Below are 24711 nucleotides of genomic sequence, written 5' to 3'. Positions count from 1 at the left end.
GAATAAAATATCTGCTTGAGCTTCTAATACAAACACGTGTATTTTTTTCTGGTTGAATTTGAAAATTTATGGTTTATACCACAGGTCTGTGTACATGTAAGTTAAGAACTGGATTCTTTTGTCAAGTTTCATGTTTTGCAGTCATACGAGTAACACACAACGCTAAACTAAGAACAATACTACTGATCATTATGATTGATACAAAAAGTAATTCTAATACTACAACAGAAAGAAAATGCAAAAAATACTTCCAAATGCTCTACACACATATAATATTCTCAGGATCTGGGAATAATAAAAAAAAAACAAACAAACGTATAATGATATAGGAAAGCATAAACAAAGACATGAAAATTATTTTCCACACATTGTTTTGTACTAACACCAGTAACTAGCATTTGTTGTGGCATCTAATTTCAGGAGTATGGGTTGATGTGTTTTCTTCAATGAAAATACATCTTATTATTTCTAAATTTAATTTCAAAACAGTTTTAAGTAAGCATTGTTAGTTCGTTTATTTTAAAAGAAAATGCAGTCCTGCTATTCTCTATCTGTTAACACTTTTTTTTTTTCCTATTTCTCAGCTGATGTTGGTCATTTTTATTTTAATCATTAACCAAAATTAAGGAGTCTTCCTTTCTACCTACATTTTCCACTTTTGTGGTATTCTTTAAAAATTACTTTTTCTTGCTTTTTCCTTTCCCACTTTATTTTCTGTTTTTATAATCCACAGCACTAAAAACTTAGAAAAGATAACATAAAAACACTAAAACTTGTGTATATGTGAAGACAGCAGAAACTACTAGGAAAGGTCAAGAAGGGCACAGAGAACGTGAAGTTCAGTAGACCTTAAAAATATTTACATTGGCTTGCAAAGTAAAAGGACCTTTAGAAACACATATTTTGAAATGTCGTGCATCAGCACGATACTAGAGGATGTTAAGATCATAACATTTCTAAACAATTCTACCTACATAAATTATCCTTATCATTTCTTTCAGACACGCATATTTCATTAATGCTTACGTTGCCATTTACCGTGACTGGGCTGAGCGTGCTAATTAGAAACACACTGAATCCTAGTTGGTTTCCCAGAGCTCCATAATGTTTAGAGGAAATAAGACAAATGCTTTGCCCCTAACAGAGTAACACGCTCCCTGCTACGTAACGACCAGCTCCTTTGGCCAGCACCAGGGAAGGAAAAGTCCTTTTTGACATCTTCCTCTGGGCACTCGCTCCCTGAAATTTTCACGTCAGCCTTTTAGGGAGGAACATCCTTTCACTCATAAATTCACACAAAAGTGATAGTAACTGTTCATAGGCTGTTTCCAGAGCTGTAAAAAGCCTTCCAGACACATTGCTGGGCAATAAATTGTGCGATTCTACATCCCACGCTCAGGCAAACAGCCATGGCACGTTCAGAAGGATGGTCTGTATGAGTAAATGCTACTTAGTACAAACGCAAAGTGTAGACTTGGGCCCCAAATAACTCACTGTAATTACAGGACAACACTATAACTTGGACTATTACAGAAAGGTGATGAATGCAGCAAACACTAAGTCTGCAAGGACTTTACCTGGGAGCGTGAAGTCTGACACAACTCTGTCTTGCCCCAGCACTTTGGTTGTGTTCAAGATAATGCTCTAAGTGCTCACTTTTTTTCCCGGAAGGTAAACTGTAGTTGTCAAGGAATAAACACCTCCATGTGCTTGGATTAAAACATTTTAACAGCTCTTGAAAGCTGATAACAACCCCCTCCCAGGCCTGAGTCCAACTTCGAGGGTTCTGGTCTAAGTCCAGTGTTGTTGCATGCCCCGTGTCATTTTATTGCCGCAATAAAGCGGGGAGAAGGGAGGGAGAGGCAGCGACCTGGAGAAGGAGGTCCAATGAGCACAGGTGTTCCTGCCACACACACACAATATCCCGAGCTGGGCCTGAGCTTTAAATACCCAAGATTATCAAATTCCCATAAACTCCTCCAAGATAGTGCTGGTATTACTTTATCGGAAAGGCATTCCAGCCAGCATACTTTGAATTAATCTCACAATCTCCAGGCAATTTATGGTCCACAAAAAATAAGTTACCCCAGACTTTCCCCCGCGCTGTCCCCACGAAGGCCTCGTGAGTCATTTCGCAGAGCAAGTACAACCAGGGCACTTTTTGTTTTCTTGAAACGTATTTGAAAGGAATAGAAAACTTCAGGGTGCAGCACGAAGCATAGTTGGTGCTCTGCATGTGTGTACAAATGTTTCAGGGGAAAACATCTCCCTCCAGGCCTGAGGGGTCCCAAGGGAGACCCCTCAGCTCTGCCTTGCTCAGGGCCTCAGCCTCCCGTGTCTAACTCTGACAGGAAAAAACCAACTAATTCTTACAGAACCTTAAGTAACTCTCACAGAACTCTCACTCAGCTACTGTGAGGACGATTTTACCTCCGGCTTCTCTGGACGCCCAATGCAGAGCTGCCTCCCGAAAAAAGCCTCTCACGCCGCGCTCCCGCACCGGGGGTCTCCACGACCACCGGGCGCAGAGGCCGAGGAGGAGAGAGAGGGAGGCCTCGTAGGGGCTGCGGGGAGGCTGGGGGAGGAGGAGGAGGAGGAGGAAGGAGGCCTGAGCGGGCGGCACCCAGGTGGAGGCGGCGGGGCCCGCTGAGGCGAACGCCGCCGCCCCGCCCGCCGAGCCAGTCCTGCCGCGTCAGGCGGCCCCGGCCCCGCAGTCCCCGCCCGGCGGCGGCGCTGCCCGGCTGGTTCCACAACTTTTTGACAGTTTCTCAGCAGCCCAGGAGGGGGAAAGCAGCCTGGGCTCCGGCTGCGCTGGGGCCGTGAGCGCTCTCCGGAGGAACGAAGCCCACCTCTCCCCGCCGGCACCATGTCCCGGGACCCCGAGGAGGTGAACAGGCTGACGGAGAGCACCTACAAGGTGAGCGCGGGGCGGGGGCTGCCCGCCCGCCGCCGCCGAGCCTGAGGAGACGGCGGCAGACGGAGGCAGCCAGGGCCCCTCTCGCGGAAAGGGAGTCGGCTCCTTGGGTTTTCGTTTATTTTTTTTATATTATTATTTTCTTTTTATGAGTAAGCTCGCCCGTCCCACCGCGCCAGAGCCCTGCTGCTCGGTGCTGGCTTCTACGGCGTGAATAACGCCAAGGGGCTTGGGCAACAGGTTTGGGGCATGGCAGGCTTTAAGACTGTTGTTTTTTTTTCCCCTCCTCAGCAGGCTCGGTTCTCCGAAAACCATAATTCCCCCGGTGTGCTTTAATGAGAACGCGGTTCAGAGAGCTTGGGGTTTGCGGTTCTCTGCTTAAGCCATTCCTTGATAGGGGCCAGAGCCTGGAAGTGGCTTAACGGTGAATTCAGTCCTGAGCTGATAATCTGATTTATGGAGGGACGGCCGAGCGTGATTCAAGGTGTCTGCTGGAAAAAATAGCCCGATTTATGTTGGTAGACTTCTCAACTTTCTAGAAATGCCTACTTACTACCAGAATGAAAAGTATTTTGTGTGCTGGCAGGAGGCACTCAAACTTTTTCTTTCAACAAACAGCCCCTCCAAAACACACGAAAGGGAAAAAAAAAAAAAAAAAAAGGCAAAATGCCCTTGAAAATCCTGCGTTTGAGTAGCAATAGCAGTCATAGATCCATGATCTTTATTCTGTGCAGTGTGTTGTAGTACAGAAATTATTCACATTTGCAAATGTATTTAATCATGCAAATGAACCTACAGCTGCAATGTATTTACAGCTTCAAGCCCAAAGGAAGGCTTTCTGGAGATTGTTCTGTTTTGCTGTTTACTCAATTGTACTGGCATACTATCAAATGTTTTCATATTTCTGAAGATGTTGGTACAGTATAAAGGTCTCCGAAAACTTTTACAGGAGTATTTTAATGTTTTGTTGTTCTCTGACACACAAGTCAACTTCACTCCTTCAAGTAGTCCACCTATGTCAGTGTCATGTCATATTTCTGTTTAATTTCTCTTAGATACTAAATTCACGTAAAATTACTGTAAAAATGAGATTAGTTGGCAATAAAGGTTGTCCTCTAGGATCAGTGTAGGTCTTAAACAGTCTGTTGCTTTTTGATATCAGTTACTTTCATGGCAAGGCCATAAGCAAACAAATTCTTTTTTCTCAGAAAAACAGTCCGTAAGTACAGGCTCGCAGATGAGAAGCCTGGGAAGTTCAGGGCTGTGCTGAAGAAGGAATGCCCTACCCTGTCTGTTGGCTTCCAGAATGTAGCTAAAACAGGACAGAAGATCTTTTATTTGTGAGTTTTAACGGATATACTATGAAATAAGTTTTAAAGGAATGACAGACGTCTAAATAAACATAAACCTTCCCTGGTACTTAGTACTTGCTTCCTGGGAAAGCTTACCCCCCTTTTTTTTTCTTTGTTTTCTAAACTAATTCAAAGGGACACTTAAGATTGGAACAACCAGCAAAACCACAGTAATACGAAGTTAATGTTGACAGTGTGATGAAATGTCTTCTATGCGGATATTTTGAGAGGTCTGGTATGTTGCATCACATAGCTAGTACTCACAGGCCTGGAAACCCTCCTGCCCTGCCCTCATTAAAAATGGAAACTTTATCCAGATAAGGTATAAAGGCTGCTTCAGGTAGACCCAGAATCCATTCTCTGCTTTAAAGTAGTTATTTCTATATCAAAGTTAAAATCTGGAAAATAGTTCTTTGCTTCTTAAGGGCAGAGAGAACTGGCCTCTGTGTTCAGCGTTTGCTGTGACTACAATTACACCTCACTCATTTAAAGCACATGAACGCTTCTTTGTGCCATGCTTCCGCCTGCCCGGTGAGCGTGCTCTCCGCTCAGCAGCATCCCTGTAACTTCTCTCGCTGGGTGCTGTCCTAGCAGCACAGTGCTCAGAGCACCACGCTGGTATCAACCAAGTCAGCTGCAGTGTTTGTGTTTCTCTTACCAACAAGAAGGCTTGCTCTGGAGAAACTATCTCGATGTAGTGTAGGGATGGCATCTGTGTGCTGCGGGATCAAACGCAGGCTTTCAGCGTCTCAAAAAAAAATTTAACCTTCCTGTGACCTGGAAAAATAATAGGAAAATAAGTTTAATGCCTTGCCAGTCTGTTTTCCTTTTTTTTTTTTTTTGTTACTTCTATTCAGTAGTGCTAATCCACTGGATTTATTAAACACATAGTAACCTGTGCTATAGAAAGCTTTGAAATATGCTTACAGAGATCACCAAGTGGCTAAAAGTGCCCTTGTATTTTTATCTTATTCATCCTTTTTGTTGGCAACGACATAGGGAAGCGAATACTTCAACATATTTTAGCTAACCTGACTGAATAAACAACATAATCCACAAATACGTGCATGTGTACACACATGAAAATCAAGGTTGACATTTGCTCTTTATGTAATACCTGAAGAATTATTTTAGTGCATGATAGGAATGGCACGTGCGAAAGGAAGCCCGAGGGTGTGGGAGCCTGTGAGCAAGGAGGGCCACGGCCTCCGCTGTACCCAGGCGCTCCTGTGACGCCTCCCGGCTCTCGCCACCGCTGCAGTGACACGTCACGCTCGCTGTGCAGGACATTTCGTGACCTCCACGCACAGACCGTGTCCATCGGTAACCGGGAAAGCCAGCGCTTCTTGGAGTGCCACTGCAGCTGATGCAGTTTCCTTTTATCGGCTGTGTAAGGAGGTCCATTTGTCATCCGGCTGTGTACACTGTCCGTTTGTCATCCGGCTGTGACACACAAAGCAGGGGAAAGGGGAAAAAGGTGGAAGTGCTGGGTTATACACCCGTGGTTCTGTCCGTGTGGTCTGAGGGCTGTGCCCACATGTATTGCTCCTCTGGTTTGAGGCTTCTGGAACTGCTGATATTTCACGGGTGTTGATCATCTTGAATTGTAAAGATGAATTTCTTAGTATAAAAGTAAATTTTATCAGGAAATTTTCATTATCACCCAAAGTATGTGATTAGACTTGAAAAAAATAAGTTTATTCCATGGAGTGCTGTGTTACTGTCATTGAACAGGGGCATGTAGAATTATTTTGGTAGGCTATATGGCTTTCTCCTTGAAATATTTCTGACAAACTCAGTTTAAAACACTAACTTCCACATATCCACATTTTAAAAAGGCTTACAATTAGATTAGACCACCAGACTTACTGTCAGTAGTTAAAATTCACTTGTGGCATGCTGCAGGAAGGGTATTGTTTTGAATCACCAAAATATAAATCCTAATTTGGGGGAAAAAGGGCCTCTGGGAGTCTGTGAGCATATAAATTCTAGCTTAGTACAAGTTACCTATTTGACCTTACTTAGTTATGTCTGCTTATATTCTGTCTTGGGTCACACATTCATAACCTGGAAAACTTTGTAGTTAGAACACATTGATGGACGATGTATTAATGTTTCTCTTAAACATGAAACATCAAGCTGACTAATAATTAGTCATAAGAATTAGACTTTTTGATTAAACACTGTCATCCCGATTTTTTTTTCTCTGTTCTGTTAGACCTGTTTTAAAACAATATTAAGCCAATTTACAGCTGAGATGGCTTAACATGAGGACTTAATCCTGCACTTATGAAAGCTTTATTCTGGATTTCAAAGAGATGAGATGTAATAATGTACAAAATGGAACGCTATGATTGGCTTTCTATAGGGCCTTTTGAATCTCCTCAACGGGTTCTCAGACAACATGAAAGACTCAAAAAAATTAATGTTGCTGTTTTTTTCTAATTGACTTGTAACGTTATAAACAAACTAGTGGCTATACAAAGGTTAGCTATAAATAGCAATAGTGATAGTAATATGAGTAACATTAGACCTACTTTTCTGTCTTAGTTCTGTAATTTCGGATTTTGACCTAAATACATTGTTATCCACTCTTGCAAAAGTGCCTGCAGGATGTAAACTTGAAACTACGGGGAGTCTGTGCATTGTTTGGCTGTACCCATACCTGCTGAGCTATTGTTCTGCGAGCCGTGTCTTTAAGTAAGAAGCAAAGCTGCGCCTTTACAGGAAGGCACTTTTACAATGGCTTTCATTTGTTTTGAAGATTAACCTTGTTTATATGGCTATCAGGAACTGTGGAAGATATGATACCTGTACCCGGGTGGAAATACACCGCTTGTTGCTCCTTAGTCTTTTCTGCCAGGCTGGTTAACGCGTTGGTTTCATGTGGTGAAGGGCACACAGCAACCTTCATACCAGAGAGTACATCCCCCTTCAGCTCTTTTTTGGGAAGATCACTTGTGCCAACTCTAACATTCTGCATAAAAAGATGTTTCCAGTTGCCTCTCTTGAAAGTGTTTCCCTTCGTTTCCATTCATCCTAAATAATAGAAAGCTGTAGGATCTAATCATGTGCCTCCTGTTCTTTTCTAGTTAATTACTCCATTCACAAGAGGTAGTGTGTCACTAGAATATAGGGCATGAGATTGACAATTAGGAGGCCTGGGCTGCGTTGCTCACTGAACAGCCAAACGATGTCTTGTGAACTACTTTCTCTCAGCTGTTCCCTTACTTTGTCATGTCCCACAGAACTGAGACCAAAGTTTTATTACAATGTCTGCGTACAGCACAGCAGTTGTCAAATAACATAGGGGTCGTGTTACTTCTGACAGCTTTAAGGCAGTGGGCCTCGTGCTCAGAAATTCCTCTGCTCTGCCATCTCTGCTTTTTTAATTCTCAGATCTGGCTTTAATGTATGACTAGTGCTACTGGTGGTTGGTCCCAGTCCTTGTCGTGACCTTTTCCTTAGACTACAGATACGGGAAGCTGTAAAATAGTAAGGCATCACCTGAAAATAAACAGCTATAAAATTGATTTCTGAGTGGCTTGTTTTTAACTCTGTAACTTCTGAAGTTAAAGGAAATACTACAATCATTTTAAGTGATCTGAAATGTCTTGGCAATATCAAGTTCATATCTGATCCTGAAAAGGGAGTTGCCAGTGACAGTTTCGCTTTTTTGAAGAAGTGCTCTAGGTATTTCTTCCCGGAATGAAGCTGCTTTGAAGACGGCAGCAGTCATTAGCTGTATAAAAGGAGCTCTCAAAGCAAGGGCAGGTTTTTGTTTGCTCTGAGAATCTAGCCTCCAGTAGAAAAAACAATACATATGCTTCCCTCTGATGCTGGAGAGAAGAAAAAATCATCTAAAAAATATTTCATTAGGTTGTCTTGTAGATCCAGCAGGGAGGAGGAGGGAAAAAAAAAGCTGGGTCTCTATCAAACACAAACCCTCAGTAAGAAAGATGAGCCTCGCACAGTGCTGTGAAGATCAGCTAAGCATACCCTGTGTTAAACCAAGAAAATTCCAAAGAGAAATTTCCATTGCAAAGGTTTTCACTGTTTCTCATGCGTTCCTGTCTAGAAATTGGTGCAGACGTTTCTGCTAACAATCAAGCACTGTGGCAGCGCAAAGACTGAAAAACTTCCAGAGACTGCTTGGTCTAATGGAGAAAAGATCCCTTGGTTGTATGCCTTCCAGCTCCTGAAGGCTTTGAGCTAGAAATTGTTTCTTCATCCTTCCCAGCAGCTTTACGTATACACAGAGCAGATGTGAGGTACTGGAGCTCTCCCTGGGAGTTCTCTTCCAGTGGACTTGTTTCCACAGCGTGGTCTCTATCTGCTGAACCTGGACGCCCGGTATGTCTCAACTCAGCTAGTGAAAACAGAGCTGAAAAAATGGAAGAAAAGAGCAGAAAATGGCTTCAAAGAGGGGAACTGCTGCGCATATTCTTGCTGGAGTTTGGTCACCTCCTCCTAACTGAAGACTGATGCAGGTGCAGTCACTGTTTTCTCAGTCTGAAGTCTGATTAGAAGATGTCAAGAAAACGGGCATCTTAACCCTGGATGCACATTTCAACAAAATTAGTATTTCAAGACTAATAGTTATCACACTACTGTTATGATTTTTTGATTGGGGCAGTAAGGTTTTTAACTCCTTGTTGTGCAGGGCAGGGTAAGCTGAGAGGGGATCTGTTTTGTAGAAAAACCGTTTTCAATAGGGGGTGGGGATTCCAGGTGGCAATGGGATTCTTACCTGCTATGCGCGCACATTTTCCACATCATGTAGAGCTTCTCTTCCCCCATATCCTTGGAATACAGGACTCTATCCTAAAGAAATTCCATAATTCATCTAGTCGCATGATTTGTTAGCTCCATATATGCCAACAGCTACCTTCCTTAGCGCAATGCTGGGAAGAAAAGTCAAAAAGTCGGTAGCAGGAAGGAACACAAGCGCCTAGTCGCACAGTGCCAGCTCCAGCTTCCTGGAGCCTCCAGCAGAGGCCCAGCAGCCAGGTTTCCAGCAGTCAAACAGCTGGGGTAGGAGGAGGAGCATTGCCAGACACTGCAGCTTGGAAGTCCATCCCATGAAGTTGTTGTAATAGCCCTGGGCGTTGTTGGCCCAACCTGAAACACACGCTCCCACATGATTTCTGGATGTGGTTTGTGAGTTAACACAGACTGAGGGCCTGGGGACAACAGGTAAGTTTGCTCGCAGTGATTGTGTTTGGACGGGTAAGAGTTTATTGGTACAGACAGAAAAACAATCCCCATTGCATTAAATTTGTACAAATAAAAGCAACAGGGCTGGGCACTGTTGTTGTGTGTCCACTTTTGATGTCATAGGTGCTGTAGCAGTATCAGAACCTAATAGCTTTATGTCTCTTGGTATCATGTTCGCTCGGAACTGTGATACCACTGTGTAATGACATCCCATCTGTCATCGTTAAAGAGAAACGATAAAATGATTGCTTGGACTACAGATTTTTCAATTCCATTACCTAGAAAATTGAAAGTCAGAGGCATGGCAAGAGTTGAAAATCTGTAGGTTTATAAGGAAATTCTTGCTACTGCATTTAACTGTGGCATGCTTGAAGGAAACAGTTATACTGTCCCCCTAACAGAGATGCTGACACTTACCATTATATCCCAGTACAGGAGACAGAGAGATGGGCCAGTAGGGAAGTTTTTTTTAAGGAACACATTTTGAAGATTAACAGAATGACAACATACGTCCAAAAATCAGTTCTCTAACAGAGTTGGGGAAGCAACAGGATAGACGCTAACTCAGTATTGAAGTCCTTTCTTACGGGATGTTATCAGACCATGCCATCGGACTGTTGTGTGTGAACCTATAATTTTATCCAGGTCCAGCAATATTATATATGCAGGTCAAGTGTCTTTAATAGTGCCAGTAAAATATGTAATGCGATACATAAATACTGAAACATGCATGTGAAAACATAGAACTTGAAAGTCCTGCTGTGCGAACAGTATCCAGATGTGAGTTGTGCTATTAAAAAGAGGGTTATTTAAAATAGTAAGAATAACAGAGTGGTGTCTTCAGCTATCTCATTATCTTAGAAGATTTGAGAACAGACTCAGCAGCTGTTTTTATATGAAACTGTATTTTGTATGATGGAATACAGGAGAGAAGAAGGATTGGAACTTTGTGGTTACCTGATTTTTAAATGACTGGGAAATGGGAAATGCCATACTATTTGTTCAGATATAGTTATTGACAGACATCGAAGGATTTGTTGTTAAACTAGAGAGAACTATTTTCCCTAAGTACTAAATACTAGCTGTAATGTAGAAAAGAGGATTTTTCAGTTTATTTTGCTGCTTGTTAAATAAAAGGTCTTCCTCTAATCAAGTTATCTCGTCCATTTCTTGCTCAAATCTTACACCATTGTCAGAAGGTTATTGTTATTGTCTGACTTTAGAAAACAATTAGAGAAATGGTTTCTCTCATGCTTCTTTCTCCATCACTTATTTATCATAAAAGCACGGTCTGTGCAAACTTTGATCATATACTCAACATCCTTTTTTATTATAAATAGACAGATTCCTCTTTAGCCCTAGTTTAGCCTAATTTTTTTTCCTGTTTGTTGATCTTAAATGCTCAGTTTCCTCACCCTTCCGCCTTTTGCTCTCCTCTTCCTCCTAAGTCTTCTAATTTTCATCCATCCACACACTTTCCAGGTAATGTACTGTACATAAGAAACATAAAAATATTCATAAGTGACACTGAGATAAATACTTTCATCCATTTCTGAATTGCCTTGGCTATAACACAAATTTTATTTTGTTTGTTAGAATGTTATGGAACAGTTCAATCCGGGACTGCGGAATTTAATAAATCTGGGGAAGAATTATGAAAAAGCTGTTAATGGTAAGTCTTTTGGGTGTTAACTTTAGAAACGATATTTAATTTTAATTTAATTAATTTTCATATTGGATGTGAGGATTGTGTAAAAGCTTAAATTCCAAGTTGAACTTGCATTTATAAAACAAACTAAAAATCACAAACACCTCAGCGTATGTACCTCTTCTACCTCCTCTTTTTTTTTTTTTTTCTTTAATTTGGGAGGGGAAACAGGATTTTGGCCAAGTTCAAACACTGTCCTGCAGAAGCTGCATCCCAAACACATAGGCACTGAGCTACTGAAAAAAATTCTTTTAAAAAGTATGAATAACACATATTAGAATCATAATATAAATTGAAGAAACAGTTATTCAAGATAGATATTGGGGTTTTTCCTCCTGGAAATACCTTCCAGATATACTTAACGATTTTAGATTTGTTCCTGCTCACCTGTACACGTGTCAGTGCATGAGTAAGTATGCCTATTAACAGAACAACATGAATGAGTAAGAGTTGCAGGAGTGGATTCAATTTTTTCTTAACCATACTAAATCTGATGGCATCTTTCTAATGGAGTCAAAATCACAATCAGAAAATTTGAATCTAAGGGCACAGTTTTTCAGACTTTATAATGTGTTTGTTTACTTCCATCATTGACTTAAGAGAAACTATTTATGTAAGAATTGTTTTCCAAGACTGGGCCCTAGATTCCCAAAGCTTATATTGTAGGACCTGTTAGAGCTTGCTCTATTTCACTTATGCAGACCTGTTGAGCTGCTTGATACCATATTAAAGCAATGTAAAATGTCTCCAAATTTGCCTCATTAAAGTCTGTGACACGTATTTCCCTACATGTAATCTAGCACTCTGAGAAATGTGATACTGCAGAAGTAGTGCATAGCCAAATAGTCACTGAAATATCTCTTCATGCAAATTTTAGACAAGGCTTGAGACAAAGATAAAAAACAAAGCCTGCTGGAGATGAAAATAAGGAAATGTTGACTTAGTTGCAGTACCTCACCTTACCTGATTCATTAGCAAATGCAGTTTATGGATTATAGCTAGTACCAGAAATAATATGTTTGTCTGGAAAAAAAAAATTATAGCAGTTGTCAAGAGTTGCCTTTTTTTTTTTTTTTTTTTTGTACTGTACTATTGGTACATTATGTTGTGTCTTTTGTCTTTTTAAAATTCAATTTGTTATCAGTAATTCACAGTATAGCTGTGCCCAGCAACACTGGAGAGAGTCTGATAGGCATTGTGTTTTACAAAATTTGCATTTAAGACTGGTTGATAAAGCTTTTCTAGTATGAATGCTTAATTTCACATGAGTAAATGTTTGCAACATTGCAGCAACTGTTGAGAAAGTGTTAGTCATCTTTGGGCTCTCATAAATCATTAATCTTTACTCCATAAATTCTGAGTGGTATAAATAGATCTTCAACAAGGAGTAAATATCCTGTTGCTAAACAGCCAAACATTTTGCAGCTTTCCAAACAAGTCAGAGTGGTCTGACAAAGAATACAGAGCTTCCAAAACTTCTATTGGATTTATAATGCGTCTTTGTGCATTTTGAGGCTAAGGGGGCAAACCTCCTTTTCTGCACAACTACCGTTCACTAGCTGTAGTACTAATGAAGATACTATACAGATGGAGTTCTTGATTTAGCTTGATAAACACAGGTAAAAAAAATCACGTTTTCTTCCTTTCTTAGTGACTACACTAGGAGGTAAGATTGACTTGGGGCTATCTGAGAAGGCATTAGATAGGCAGAGTTGAAATGACACAAGCTTTTCATAAACATGTGGCAGACTGCTCCATCAGTAGCACCAACATAGTTGGTGGTGCTATTTTTTTTTCCTAAACTTTTGTGTTTTTTTTTCCAACAGCTTTATCTGTACCAGGGAGTTTTGCTATGTCCTGGTACTAAACCAACCCACTGATGCTGATTGCTCCTGGGTTTATGTGAAAGTTGTAACTAAAGACTACAGCTTTGCTGATACACTTTGATGTCCTGTCTTTCTGTCACCTGGTTTCACAAACTAGGAGGTAGCACAGGGACTTCAGTAACTTCTTCCAGCAGCAGGATTTCCTTTTTGCCATGCAATGCTCTCTTTCTTTGTGTCCTGGATTCCAAAATTTCATAAGATCATAGATTAATGAAAATATAAAATCTTTCCATATTTTTAATTTTTTTTTTCTTCCCTATAAGCTATGGTAGTGGCTGGAAGAGCATATTATGATAGTCTTGCAAAGATTGGTGATATATCAGCTGATTCTCCTGTTTCTAAAGAATTAGGTAAGTGATTTTTTTTTTTTTTTATATTTTATAACCAAAACTTATTTTTTGTTTTCCTACTGACACTTCACAGAACTAATGTGAAGTACAAAAGTATTAGAAAAAGAGCATTTTACTCTTTAATAATGCATAGATGGAAAGAATTAGATCACCTTAAAATGTATTTTTTTCTAAGGAAACATGCTATTTTCATCAAAAATGTCAGTAAAAGTTCTCAGATATATTATATTAATATTCTAGTTGAGCTTTTGAATGAGGAACTGTAGAGTAAAATATATAATTTAGTCTATCAGTAGCCATTTACATTAATGTAAAATTAATCCAAATTATGTACTTTCCTGAAAATAATTTCTGAATTTTTCAAAGACTGTCGTCAGCACTGCATCTTGTATTCCTTTGGCTAGCACTGAAATGATATTGCTCAATCTACAAAAGTGAAGTTTTCATCAAAGTACTTATAGTATTTCTGACAAAAATATAACAAAAAAAAAGCAAAAAAAAAAGCTATGCTGCAAAGAGGAAACATTGTTTAAAGGCTTGATTTGCTTTTTGACTAAAATAATGGGATAAAGTGTCTTTCGATTATGGGCAATCTTTACTTTTGATTATGGGCAATGTAGGACTCTTTCATTGGTATAATGTGCATCTGCTGCTGTAACTAACTTGGAATAGTATGCAAATTTAGCTGATTAAAAGGAATGGTTTTAGTAATTTTTTCTTAGTGATTCTGTTGAAGGTGATTTGAGGGAAAGACTCTCCTTGAATGGTGACCACAGGTTTCTATGCGCCTGCATATATTTTTCATTTGTTCTGAAACCTCTTCTGTGTGTTAACATTCTGTGTTCAAAGCTGGGAGCGGCAGAACAGCAAACAGTACAAAGCAAACAGTCCGAGGGTAGTTACTTTCTGTATTTGCTTTGCAAGTTGTTTACAGGAAACAGAGTTGCTAGTTTTAAACCATAGAACAAAAGTATGAGAAAGTTAGAAGTATCAACCATTCAGTCTTATAAAAATGTCAACAAAAGCATAGTTATGATTTTTGTAATCAAGCAGTGGGTCAAATACATAGAAGTAATCTATTTGTTGAACTTTGTATTGACTGTGGGATGTTATCTGCATGTTTGAAAATATCATTGGGTAGTCTCGAGCTAAATTCTGTTTCTTCCCTACTACAGGGGCATTACAGAACTGTGCTTGAAAATAGATTTTTGGTTTAATTATAAATTCTTTCATGCAGTTAAAAACATTTTTCTAGACACACTGAGAAAGTATTGCCTTCTTCAGGCTCAGGTGTCTAGCACTGTATTCTGTTCATCTTCTACTTAAACTGGTACTGCAATAAAAATCTTCCTAAGGAAGACAGCAACTCTGGATTTCTTCCAGCATACTTTCTGATAGAATACTTAAATTAGTGAACATTGGAAAAGCCAAGATAATGTGGTTACACATCTGTGACAGATTAGTTACATTTTCTTAACTTTCTTGATAGTTCTGAAGCTAGACAATGATACTGAGCTATTTAGAAAAGGATACACCCCAGACAGCTGTAAAAGCATCTTTCCTTAAAACAAAACAAAAACCCATACTGGACAGCTCTTACCTTTTTGTATTTTAGAAATACTAAGAGAGATGCTAGGCAGTATTGGATGTGTAAAGACTAGATCAAACTTTGCTGTGATGCACTCCTTTGAGGACTCTATTAACCCTAGCAGAGTTACCACAGGCTCAGCGCACTGCAGAATTGTCTCCCATGAGTTCCTTTAGATTTGCCAAAATGTGTGTTATGAACTACCAACAGCTCTATCACGCATAATGCTTCAGGCACCCTTGCCAAAACAGAGTTCAGCAGTCATCAGTTTGGTTTTATGACCTACCTGTGACCTGCCTTACAGGACTGTATTCTCTTGAGAATGAAGTGAGCTGACACTGGCTTGGTTTACAAGAGCAGCAATCTACAGGTGACTGGCAAAGAAGCAGAGAGCAGCAATTTCCATAATTTTATGCGTGCACGTTATCTGTATCCACATCTGATGCTCTGATATTTCCGTAACCTGTTACCTTGCCCTGGTTTTAAACTGCATTACACCTCTTTCTATATCCTATATTAGTTGAAATCAATAGCAGTAATCCCACAGATGTCGGTAGGGGGATCATGATATTTTGAGTATATAAAACATCATCCTGGCTGCTCACAATGAATTAGATAAACCAACAATGACAAGAGCTACGTGTTTTAGAATGCTTTAATTTTGAGCATGAGTTGAGCTCCTGTGGTCTGGATTTTCGGTGTTAAGGGCTTTGGACAGCCAGCAAATTTAAACGTTTTAATTTGAGTAATAAAAATTGAAACATCCAAAGTAAGTATTGAAACTAATACAGCCAGTCTGTCTGAAAACAAACAAAAGAACCCTGTGACTTATCTATTTAATCAAAATCAGGTCAATTGGTGTATGGATGGCAAGGCTTTACAGAAATTACCTTTTTTTTTTCAGAAATCCATGGTGTTGTTTTTTTACCTCACTGTGTCAACTACAGCAGAAATGAAGGGAAAGCAGATCATCAAATTATTTTTGACTCAACTTAAATGTAGACGCTTCCTGCATTGACTTTGTGTTTACAGCAGAAAAGTACCACCCACTAGGTACTTTTTGGCTGTAAAATGAGATACTAGAACAGGATTCCCTCCTTTTGCATAGCAGCCTGTGTTTTTTGCAGATACACTTCATATTAACATCAGCGTTCTGAAGACTGAACTGGACAATAAGGCAGGAATCAATGTTTCAGCTCTTCTCTGTAGCAATGTCACCTCCAGCAGTGTCAGATGAAAAATAATGTATTATTCTTAACTCAGTCATGTTGCATTAAACTTCTTTCACTTAATTACAAAAGACTACAAGGCTTAGACGGCTAAAATACAGTATTATTTCTAATTTATGGATAATGTTTACTGGAAGATTATACTGAGTCATTTTACAGTTCAAACCCAAACCTGCTGGGTGACCTAGAGTATATTTACTGCCAAGTGTGATGTAAAGATTTGTATCAAAAACACAGTCAATCTTTCCTTCTCATAAGGAAACACAGAACACGTTCTCCCTGTAACGAGACAGTAAAATGGAGAGTGCTTTCTTCCCTCTTCTGCTCCCATCTCGGTCTATGGAAATGAGAATGAAATGGAAATCCGGATATTCCAGATGATTCAGAGCTTTTGTACTAAGTATCTATATCTTTCAAGTCTAGCTAAAGCTCTCTGAAATATTTTAATACAGAATAACTTAATACGAGTAAGTTGAGGAAGCAAATGAATAATGCATTCCTAATACAATTCTGATAAATAAGGTATAAGTGTATTTAGGTCGACTTCCTTTCTAATTTTGTATTTTCCTAAATTTCTAAGCTTGTAGTCCCTCAGAATTAGCTACAAGAACTATACACATGCATGTTATATTCCTAAATTCAAGTTATTTTCCAATATGGAATTTCCATGTCTTTCTTTTCTAGGAACCTTTTCTAAATCACAGCAGGAATTAAACATAGCAAACAAGAAACTGCTCATTTAAAAATGTAGTTTCATGCTATTTAAATTACAGCGTATCATAAAATTTCAAGTTTCAATAATGCACTAAAATTCACATGTATACATTAGCACTGTATCAGCATTAAAGATACAAACTTTCATGATGGTAATCTTATCTTACCCAAAATGCAGGTTTATGAGGCTTTATCTAATGGATTTTTTAGTGCTTATAATTTCAATAAACTCTCTATTCTAATAATGTAGGTTGTCTTTTCACGCTTTCTCAAGGAATCAGGAAGTTTTCCTGCACATTCATTGAATACTTCTCATGTTTTCCCAACTATCCCCTTGTAGGTACAATAAATGGCAGCTGCTAAATGTGTTTATAGTACTGTGGGTATGAAGTCCCAATTTGGTTGTTGTGTGGCAACTGTATCTATAGCAGTCACCCACAGTTATATTACGGGTCTGTACATAGAGCTTATTGCTCAAGAACTAATAAGTGTAAACTGTTCACTGCTGCTCATGCAACAGGTAGACAGATCGTAAGAAAAATACTGTATTGTATGGTCTTGACCTGTGGAACTGAATTGCAGAAATTTGTGGCAAAAGGAAAAGCAGAGACAAAAACCTCTTTTCTATTCTACCTAAACTGTTAGTTTATTTAAAGATTAGTCTGTGTCATAAGCTTACTGTTTTTATAGTCTCATTCTGTTAAAACTTATCTGGAAACAGGTATGCAAAGCTATTTCTCACCTACAATCTGAAACTTAAGAATTTGTTAAAAACAGGGGTTTTGTTTGTTTGGTTTTAGGAGAAGTTTTCAGGTTAAAAACTGCAGGTAATTTACAGAACCAAGTACTGGGCAGAAAGATTGCTCTGTGCTGTGCCAGTCACAAGGCTGGGGAAGGGAACCCCTTACGGTGCAAACAGTAAGTGGAATGCTTGACCGAGGAGAGCCCTGAACTTGATGTTCTGCTTGGGCACAAAAGGCATTGACAGTCCTTCTAAAAGGGCTAAAAGACAACACTTGAACGTGTCCACATAATGTAATTTTAAAGGTCTCCAAAACTTTGTCATGCTTTAAGTACAAAACATCCACTGAAGTGATACAGTAATATAGTAATTACACATAATAATACTATGACGTGGATAACTCAGGGCAGGAGTTCTCTATATAAACTTTTTTTTTTTTTTGAAAGTCCTTATTCTTCTGTTAGTCAAATGCCTATAGTTACTGGGGTAACTGCGGATCAGTTTGAGAGTCATGACTGATAACCACAGGTGAGCTGAGAAAATAAGCTAGTGAGTGGTGAATATGCCTACAATGCATCCAATAGTGAGCATTTCTTATCTGTTTGAATGGACTAAAAATTAACAGGATCATATAATTCTTTTGGTAACTGTTTTCTAGTTTTTCAAAGCAAACTAACAGTAATTTGATAATAATATAAATCTAATAATAACATAGTTAAGGTAAGTCTGTAGTGAACACTGTCTAATTTTATTTTATTTTCTAAGTGATAACTACTTCATTTTACATATTCAGATAAGAGAAACCCAGTGAACTTTTCTCCACTTCCTTACTTCAATTTGTAGAGAATTTTGATGTGAGAATCTGTGAGCTTAGTGACCAGTTAATACAGGGAAAAAAAAAATCGGAATTGAATGGGAAAACTTTTATTTTACTAAAAAGTATGTATCTTCTGGCTGAAAAATTTCTATTCAGACTGTAATGTAATGTAATACCATCTTTCTAAAGCACTATCTTGCAAGTAATTGTCATTCAAAACTCTTTTTCCTTCCTTATTAATAAGCAACATGGCCATTTGAGCCTGTACTATCTCTCGCTACTTCTGCAATACAGCACTTCAGCATTGCTCTCACTATTGAGAAAGCCAAGCAGAAAAGCAGAAAATCTAACAATTTAGGATAAATGTAGCTAGTTGCCCATAAATTTAAAAACAAAACTAAAAAGGGGGGCAGAGGGAGCAGTGGAGGGAAGAGTTGTTGGCTTGCTTTAGCATATAAACTGACCCGTTCAGCTGGACTCTTGTCTCAGTTGTCTTCGAAAGATGACACCTAGCACGCTTTCCCTCACTGGCCTGTGTAATCTAAAGAAAAGATCTGTCATCTTGTCCCATCTTACTTACTGCATCAGTGTCGTCTCCTCTATAGTATAAATGTTCTACTTTTAGAATAGATTCTGTTGGATAGAAAGGCAAGTGAAGTGTGCCAGCAACTACAGAACCTCTTTAGCACTTCATCTTGTGGAAACTTCTGGGAAACTAGCTTAGAGGTTACAGTTGAAGCAGTCGGGATATCAGGCCAGCTTTTCCTATGGAGCATTAATAAAACACTCTTCTATATTTATAATGAAACGGAATTGGAAGAAGCGACTGAATTCTTATAAAAAGAAAATGTCTTGAATATGAAACACAAAGTAGTTTTCTGTTTCTCAGGAGTGAAGTTTTATGTCTTCTAATTTTGTGGTAACATTAAGTCTCAATGCTACATAGACCTCCAGTAGTAAGCTAGGAGGAGATGAGCCAGCCTTTCTAGATATATTTCTACTGATGGAAACAGAAGCTGAGTTAGTGGAAACTTCCCGCTAGTCATAGTTCTACTTTTCCAGGTCATTTATAAAGTTAAACCAAGCCAAACATTCTGATTGACAATTTTTTTCCTCTAGAATTGGTACTGTGGCTTTTGATGCTCAGTATTCTGCATGTAAACTTTTGATGTCTGGTGAAGGAAAGCAAAACAAAGAAACAGAAAACCTTCAGTCTTAAATTCTTAAACACAAACAACTCCATATCACCTAGTAAGCTGCCTGCCCATGTATTGCAGAGCTATTGGAAGCTGTATGTGTTCACTGATTTATAAATCGAATCAACTATTCAGATACTCATAAACATTCCCTGCCAATGGCCTGGTAAAAACTCCTGCAAGTCAAGGTGTTCATAAGTCAAAAAAAGAAAGGCAAGAGACACCTGTTTTCCTGTTGCTATCCAGAACCATAATTAACAAAAAAATCACAAAGCAATAAATAATCAGTGAGGAGGAGGAGTCTCTTTTCTGAAGTTCTACAATCCTTCTCTGCTAAAATATGATCGTGCCAAGAGAAGGAGTGAACAAGAGGTGTGTACGTTAGTACATATAGAAAATGTAAATACTTAAAAACAGATATTGGGGCTTGTTCTTGTAAGATTAAAAAAACAGAAGTTTGTTCTATCGCATCATTCTAGTTGTAAGGTACAACAACTTAAAGCTAAGGTGCAAATTTTCTGGTTCTGGAAATGGCTGAGGGGAGTAACAGAATATGGAAACACAAAAATTTCTTTGAACAATTGCAGGGTGCTAGTTGCAGAATAATACTAGCCCCAGAGAAGAAAAGACAACGGACACAGATATGACTTAAATGATATTTTTCAGATTGAATTCTAGACGATCTCAAGGTAATCGTTCATATTGCTCAGATAATTTCAGTATTTTTGTATTTTTTCCTACAGCAACCTGTAAACTGAAGCTGATTCTGGTATTTGATTTATATTCAAAATAAAAGTGGGTGTGCACTTACTTGATATCATCATGCAGTGCTTCAGAGGTCTAAGAAAATAGGGAAAATACCTTGAAGGGCATTCTTGAAGATACCTGACTACCAGAACAGTTAAATTTCACATGAGCCTCACTGGTAGCACAGACATCTTTCATCTTGCAATGAATTGCAACATGTACATGCAACACTTACTTGATTGTGTCTTGTTTTTATGTAGAAATGAGTAGTTCTAAAGTGAGAGAATGTGTGTTCTGTGCATAGTAGGTACCTGTTCCCTGGCAGCACTCCTAACTTACCCAGACATGATACAATCGCAAGATACTGGGGCTGGTGCAGGCAGGGGGCTGTTCTCTCAGCTGATGCTAAGCAATCAGTTTTTCTTCACTGTCTCTACCCCCAGGTATGTCTGTTGGCAGGAAAAATAAAAATAAAAAGCCTTGAGAGCCTGTGTAGAGGCTTCTTTCTGTCTACTCCAGTGCAGAAACGGATGGAAAATAGAAAGTGAATGTCATCATTGCAATGAAAATTGCATCATGCATGTAACTAGCTTGTAAATCCTTTAACCAAAGGTCTACCTGTATTTTCTCTGTACAGTCAGCTCTTACTAATTATTTGTTAAACAACAACAAAAAAATCCAGCATCAGTGGTAGATGTCATTAACATTCCTAAGGAAAAAAAAACATCTGCCTTGAAATTCCAAGAGAAAAACTTTTGTCAAAACTGTAAGCTGCATTTGCATTTGGATTGTAAGCTGGATTTCATTTTTATTTTTTTTTCAAACTGGCTGTTTCAAATTGATGTGATTAAAAAAAATGCTGTGACTACTTGCACTTTATTGAATTTCATGTAGCATTTACAATGACAATTTAAGTATTTATCCTTTTTGTTAGTACTGGAAACCCATAAAGAGCCTCCGTTTTTGTTGGTTAGTATAATTTTCTTGTTCCAGTCCTGCTGAAAAACAGAGATTAGCTCTGTTGTATGATCTTCCCTAACTAATCTGCCTAAAAACAGCAGGGTGACATACAGGCAAGTTCAGGCCTGTGGCTGCACTCTAACTTATTTTCTTTGCACCTGACTTGCATGAGGATTAGAAGCTACTTGTTCAACACCATTGCAGAGCTCAAATATAAAAACTGTGTATATAAGGTTTTCAAGGCCCTATGAAAGATCAGTCAGTGTAGCACATACCTTAATATATTGTGTTTTTTTACATATGGGTAAAAAAGAAATGCCTCCAGCAGTTTTTAAATATATTAGTAATGGAGTAACAGGTGGAAAAACAAGTTTGCCATTTTTCATGCATTATTTATGTGGCATGTGCTTTTCCTTTCCTTTTTTTTAATGTGAAATATAGTTACCATGCTTACTAATCATCTGAAACAATATAAATATTTCATGTTAATTAACATATGATCAATGATATAGTAGGTTTAAAAAAATTTAATCTGATTTTTTTTTTTGACTGAGAGATCAAAACAGTTTGGGAGAAAAAAAGGCAATTAGACTAGCAGTCTGGAATTTGCTAAAACTGGAGTAAACTCACACTTCTCTTTAAAATTATATAAGCTATTTTTTGGTTGTTGTTCTGTTTAAAATCCTAAAATAGGAGCATCTCACCACAAACAAACTCCAAGGAACTGGAAATTGTAATAATCTTGATAATCTCTTATGTATTCACTCCAGTAAATTCTTAAGTGGGAATGGCTAATTTATGAACAGTTTATTGCCTACAATGTAGCACGTAGTGCATGATATGCATTTTGTAGTACTTTTAAAAATCATTTGTACTAAAGTCAAAGTATTTGGCATTAATTTTAGACTAAATATACTTTAAAATAAGTTAATACCTGGGTTTATCTTAATATGACTTTATAAAAAGGTCATAGACTTTGAAGTATACAGAGCTGAAAAGTTCTGTATCTTTTAATACTTAATAATGCCATAGTTAAAGAATAATAATAATTTTAAATTATTTTTATTTTTTATCTATGTGTTAGGAAAGTACTTCATTATGGAGTTTTATCCTTTTTTGTTTTACATGACCAACAATGTTTTAAGACAAGGAAAAGATAAATGCATAGTTTAGATCCTGATCTACAAAAGAAAATGGTATAAATAGTAGGTGCTAGGCTAATAAGTAAAAGCAAATTATGCTCTATGCCTTGACTGTCTATGAAATGGGGAAAGGATTTTTGAATAGCAGGAGTCTTTGATTATACTCCTCACATGGAGAACAGCATGTCGTCTAACATGGTAAGTGTCAAAGAGAGCATTGCCAAGTGTGTGCTCTAACAAAGCTTATTCCAAAGAACATAGATAAGCTGCTGAGTGTTGGTGGTTAGGCTTTTTGTTTTTTTTTCTCCCTTTAGAAACACAAATTCATTTTGGGTAAAATCCTAGCCAACCTTTTATAAATGCTCCTGACTGCATTTTCCCAGCCAGCTCCACCAGGTAGTACGCCTGTGGTGGTTCATTACCACCGAGAAGACAGAAGTCTTGGAGAAGGTGGTGGGCACCGTTGAGTTGTTGCCAGCAGTGCAGCGTATGCCACTAGCAGCGTGCTGTGCTGTGGGGCCGGAGGCGTGCTAGGAGAGGATGAGCAACAGACACTGGCACTGGCAGCCTGCTACCAGCAACCTTTTTTTTTCCCCTCTTCTTTTTTATCCTGATGCTATTCAGTTTTGGCACAGAGGGAACACGCTGTCAAATGCATATATATTTGTATGCATATGCTATATATATATATCTATCTATATATGTACAAAGATGCACATAAAAAAGCTAATACTCCAGGAAGCATAGAACCAAACCTAGTGTGCAGCATTGGTTGTAAAGGTACAATGGTAAAAGATATTTTTCTTCCAACAGAAGAAAGTGTGCTGTAGCTAGAAAGCAGTCTCTGCTGATCAAAACAGCTCTGGACTCCTGTTGAATAACGTTGCCTATGATGGAGCTGGAAAGAAGCTGACTGGATAAAAACAGAGATTGTATTCCCTCCACCCCTTTTTTGTTCTCCTTGATTATAACTTTAAGCAACTGCAAATTTCACTTTCATCAAACATACATTAAAAGCTACATGCTTCCCTCGTCAGTAGCCTTGTGAGGAACACAGGCAGTGAAGTCCGACGAAAAGGAGAAAGAGCAGCATGAGTTTATCACCACCTAATAACATTGGAGCCCAAATCAATAAATTAGCAAGTGTCTTGTATAATCCTAGTTGTTGCTTATTGTTTTGGGCTGGAATGGAACCATGATACTTAGGCGTCTTCCAGGCTCTTTGGAACTTTGGAAGGTTTTCTCTCTTCTGTATCGATCAGACTTTATCTAAAAGGGTTTTAAGCAACTGGAAGTAAGGTAGCTTTTGGGAAGAAAAACAGGTGATCAAACAGAGCTATGGAGAAATTCAAACTTCTCAACTGAAACCATTAAATCTGTTTCAGATAATTACCTAAAATATTGTGGGTTGTGTAACTTGAGCTAATCTCAGAGGAAAAATGATGCTTTAAAAGCAACTTCATATAAAATGCTTAAATAGTTAAAGGGGTGATAAAAGAATGAGATTGCATTCTAAATGAATATTTGCTGCAGTTTATTTTGTGTTGGAGCCTGGTGTAAACAACTCTGATAACACTCGATGTTAAGAGGGCTGCATTTTTGCTGCGTGAACTTGCCATAGCTGAAATGAGAAGCAAGGCTGTTCTGTGCCCAGCATACTATTGACTAAGATGGCATTAATTTATTATTAACTTCAGATATAGTAGGAGCCATTGAATTAAGAAAACAACAAAAATATTTTTGGAAAGTGTTTTAGTATGTTTTCTGACTTTATCGGGAGGGGAGAACGCCTACCCGTATAGGAAGTCATATTCCTATTCTGCACTCAGAACAGGGCATATGCCTATTCACAGTAGTCTGACCGAATGGACAATGAGGTTGACAAATTGATAACACATTCAAAAGATTGTAACGTGAGCTGCCTGTGATAAAACTGTCAGGGATCTGTTTGGTCAAAAAGCCAGTTCAGTGGGATAAGCGTGGACGTTCAGCATGCAGCAGACTGATACAGACTCCATTACCTCCCCTGAGCTGGGTTTCTGAAGGGCTAGACTTTCCGAGGTGGTACAGTTCCAGAGTTAGGTTTTGGCTTTGCAGTTATTTTATATCTGCTATGGCTTTCTGGAAAAGAAAATAATTTTTAATAATT

General features: G+C 38.5%; 1 protein-coding gene and 1 long non-coding RNA gene across 3 annotated transcripts in view; one reads left to right on the top strand and one right to left on the bottom strand.

Moving 5' to 3' along the window:
• Window positions 1–24711, bottom strand: part of LOC137864711 (uncharacterized) — an 85265-nt gene that overhangs the window by 51971 nt on the left and 8583 nt on the right. Inside the window, exons 2-5 of the long non-coding RNA XR_011101600.1 lie at window positions 20800–20909; window positions 10899–10973; window positions 9017–9170; window positions 4925–5043 (exon numbers count right to left, since the gene is read on the bottom strand). This is a non-coding gene — a long non-coding RNA (uncharacterized lncRNA). The remainder of the gene's footprint in view (window positions 1–4924; window positions 5044–9016; window positions 9171–10898; window positions 10974–20799; window positions 20910–24711) is intronic.
• The window catches only part of BAIAP2L1 (BAR/IMD domain containing adaptor protein 2 like 1), a 39457-nt gene continuing 17428 nt past the window's right edge, over window positions 2683–24711 (top strand). The window contains exons 1-3 of one of the 2 annotated variants that reach the window (XM_068699100.1): window positions 2683–2917; window positions 11080–11155; window positions 13341–13427. In XM_068699100.1, coding sequence (XP_068555201.1) covers window positions 2867–2917; window positions 11080–11155; window positions 13341–13427 — 214 coding nt within the window. In that variant the 5' untranslated portion in view covers window positions 2683–2866. Of the gene's footprint in view, window positions 2918–11079; window positions 11156–12670; window positions 12811–13340; window positions 13428–24711 lie in introns of those variants that run through there. The other variant, XM_068699101.1, reaches the window with a different exon arrangement.

The sequence above is a fragment of the Anas acuta genome, chromosome 15 (assembly GCF_963932015.1).
Source record: "Anas acuta chromosome 15, bAnaAcu1.1, whole genome shotgun sequence".
In the NCBI taxonomy this organism is placed as follows: domain Eukaryota; kingdom Metazoa; phylum Chordata; class Aves; order Anseriformes; family Anatidae; genus Anas; species Anas acuta.
The sequence above is the reverse complement of the archived record's forward strand: the minus strand, read 5'-3'. Positions and strand labels throughout refer to the sequence as shown.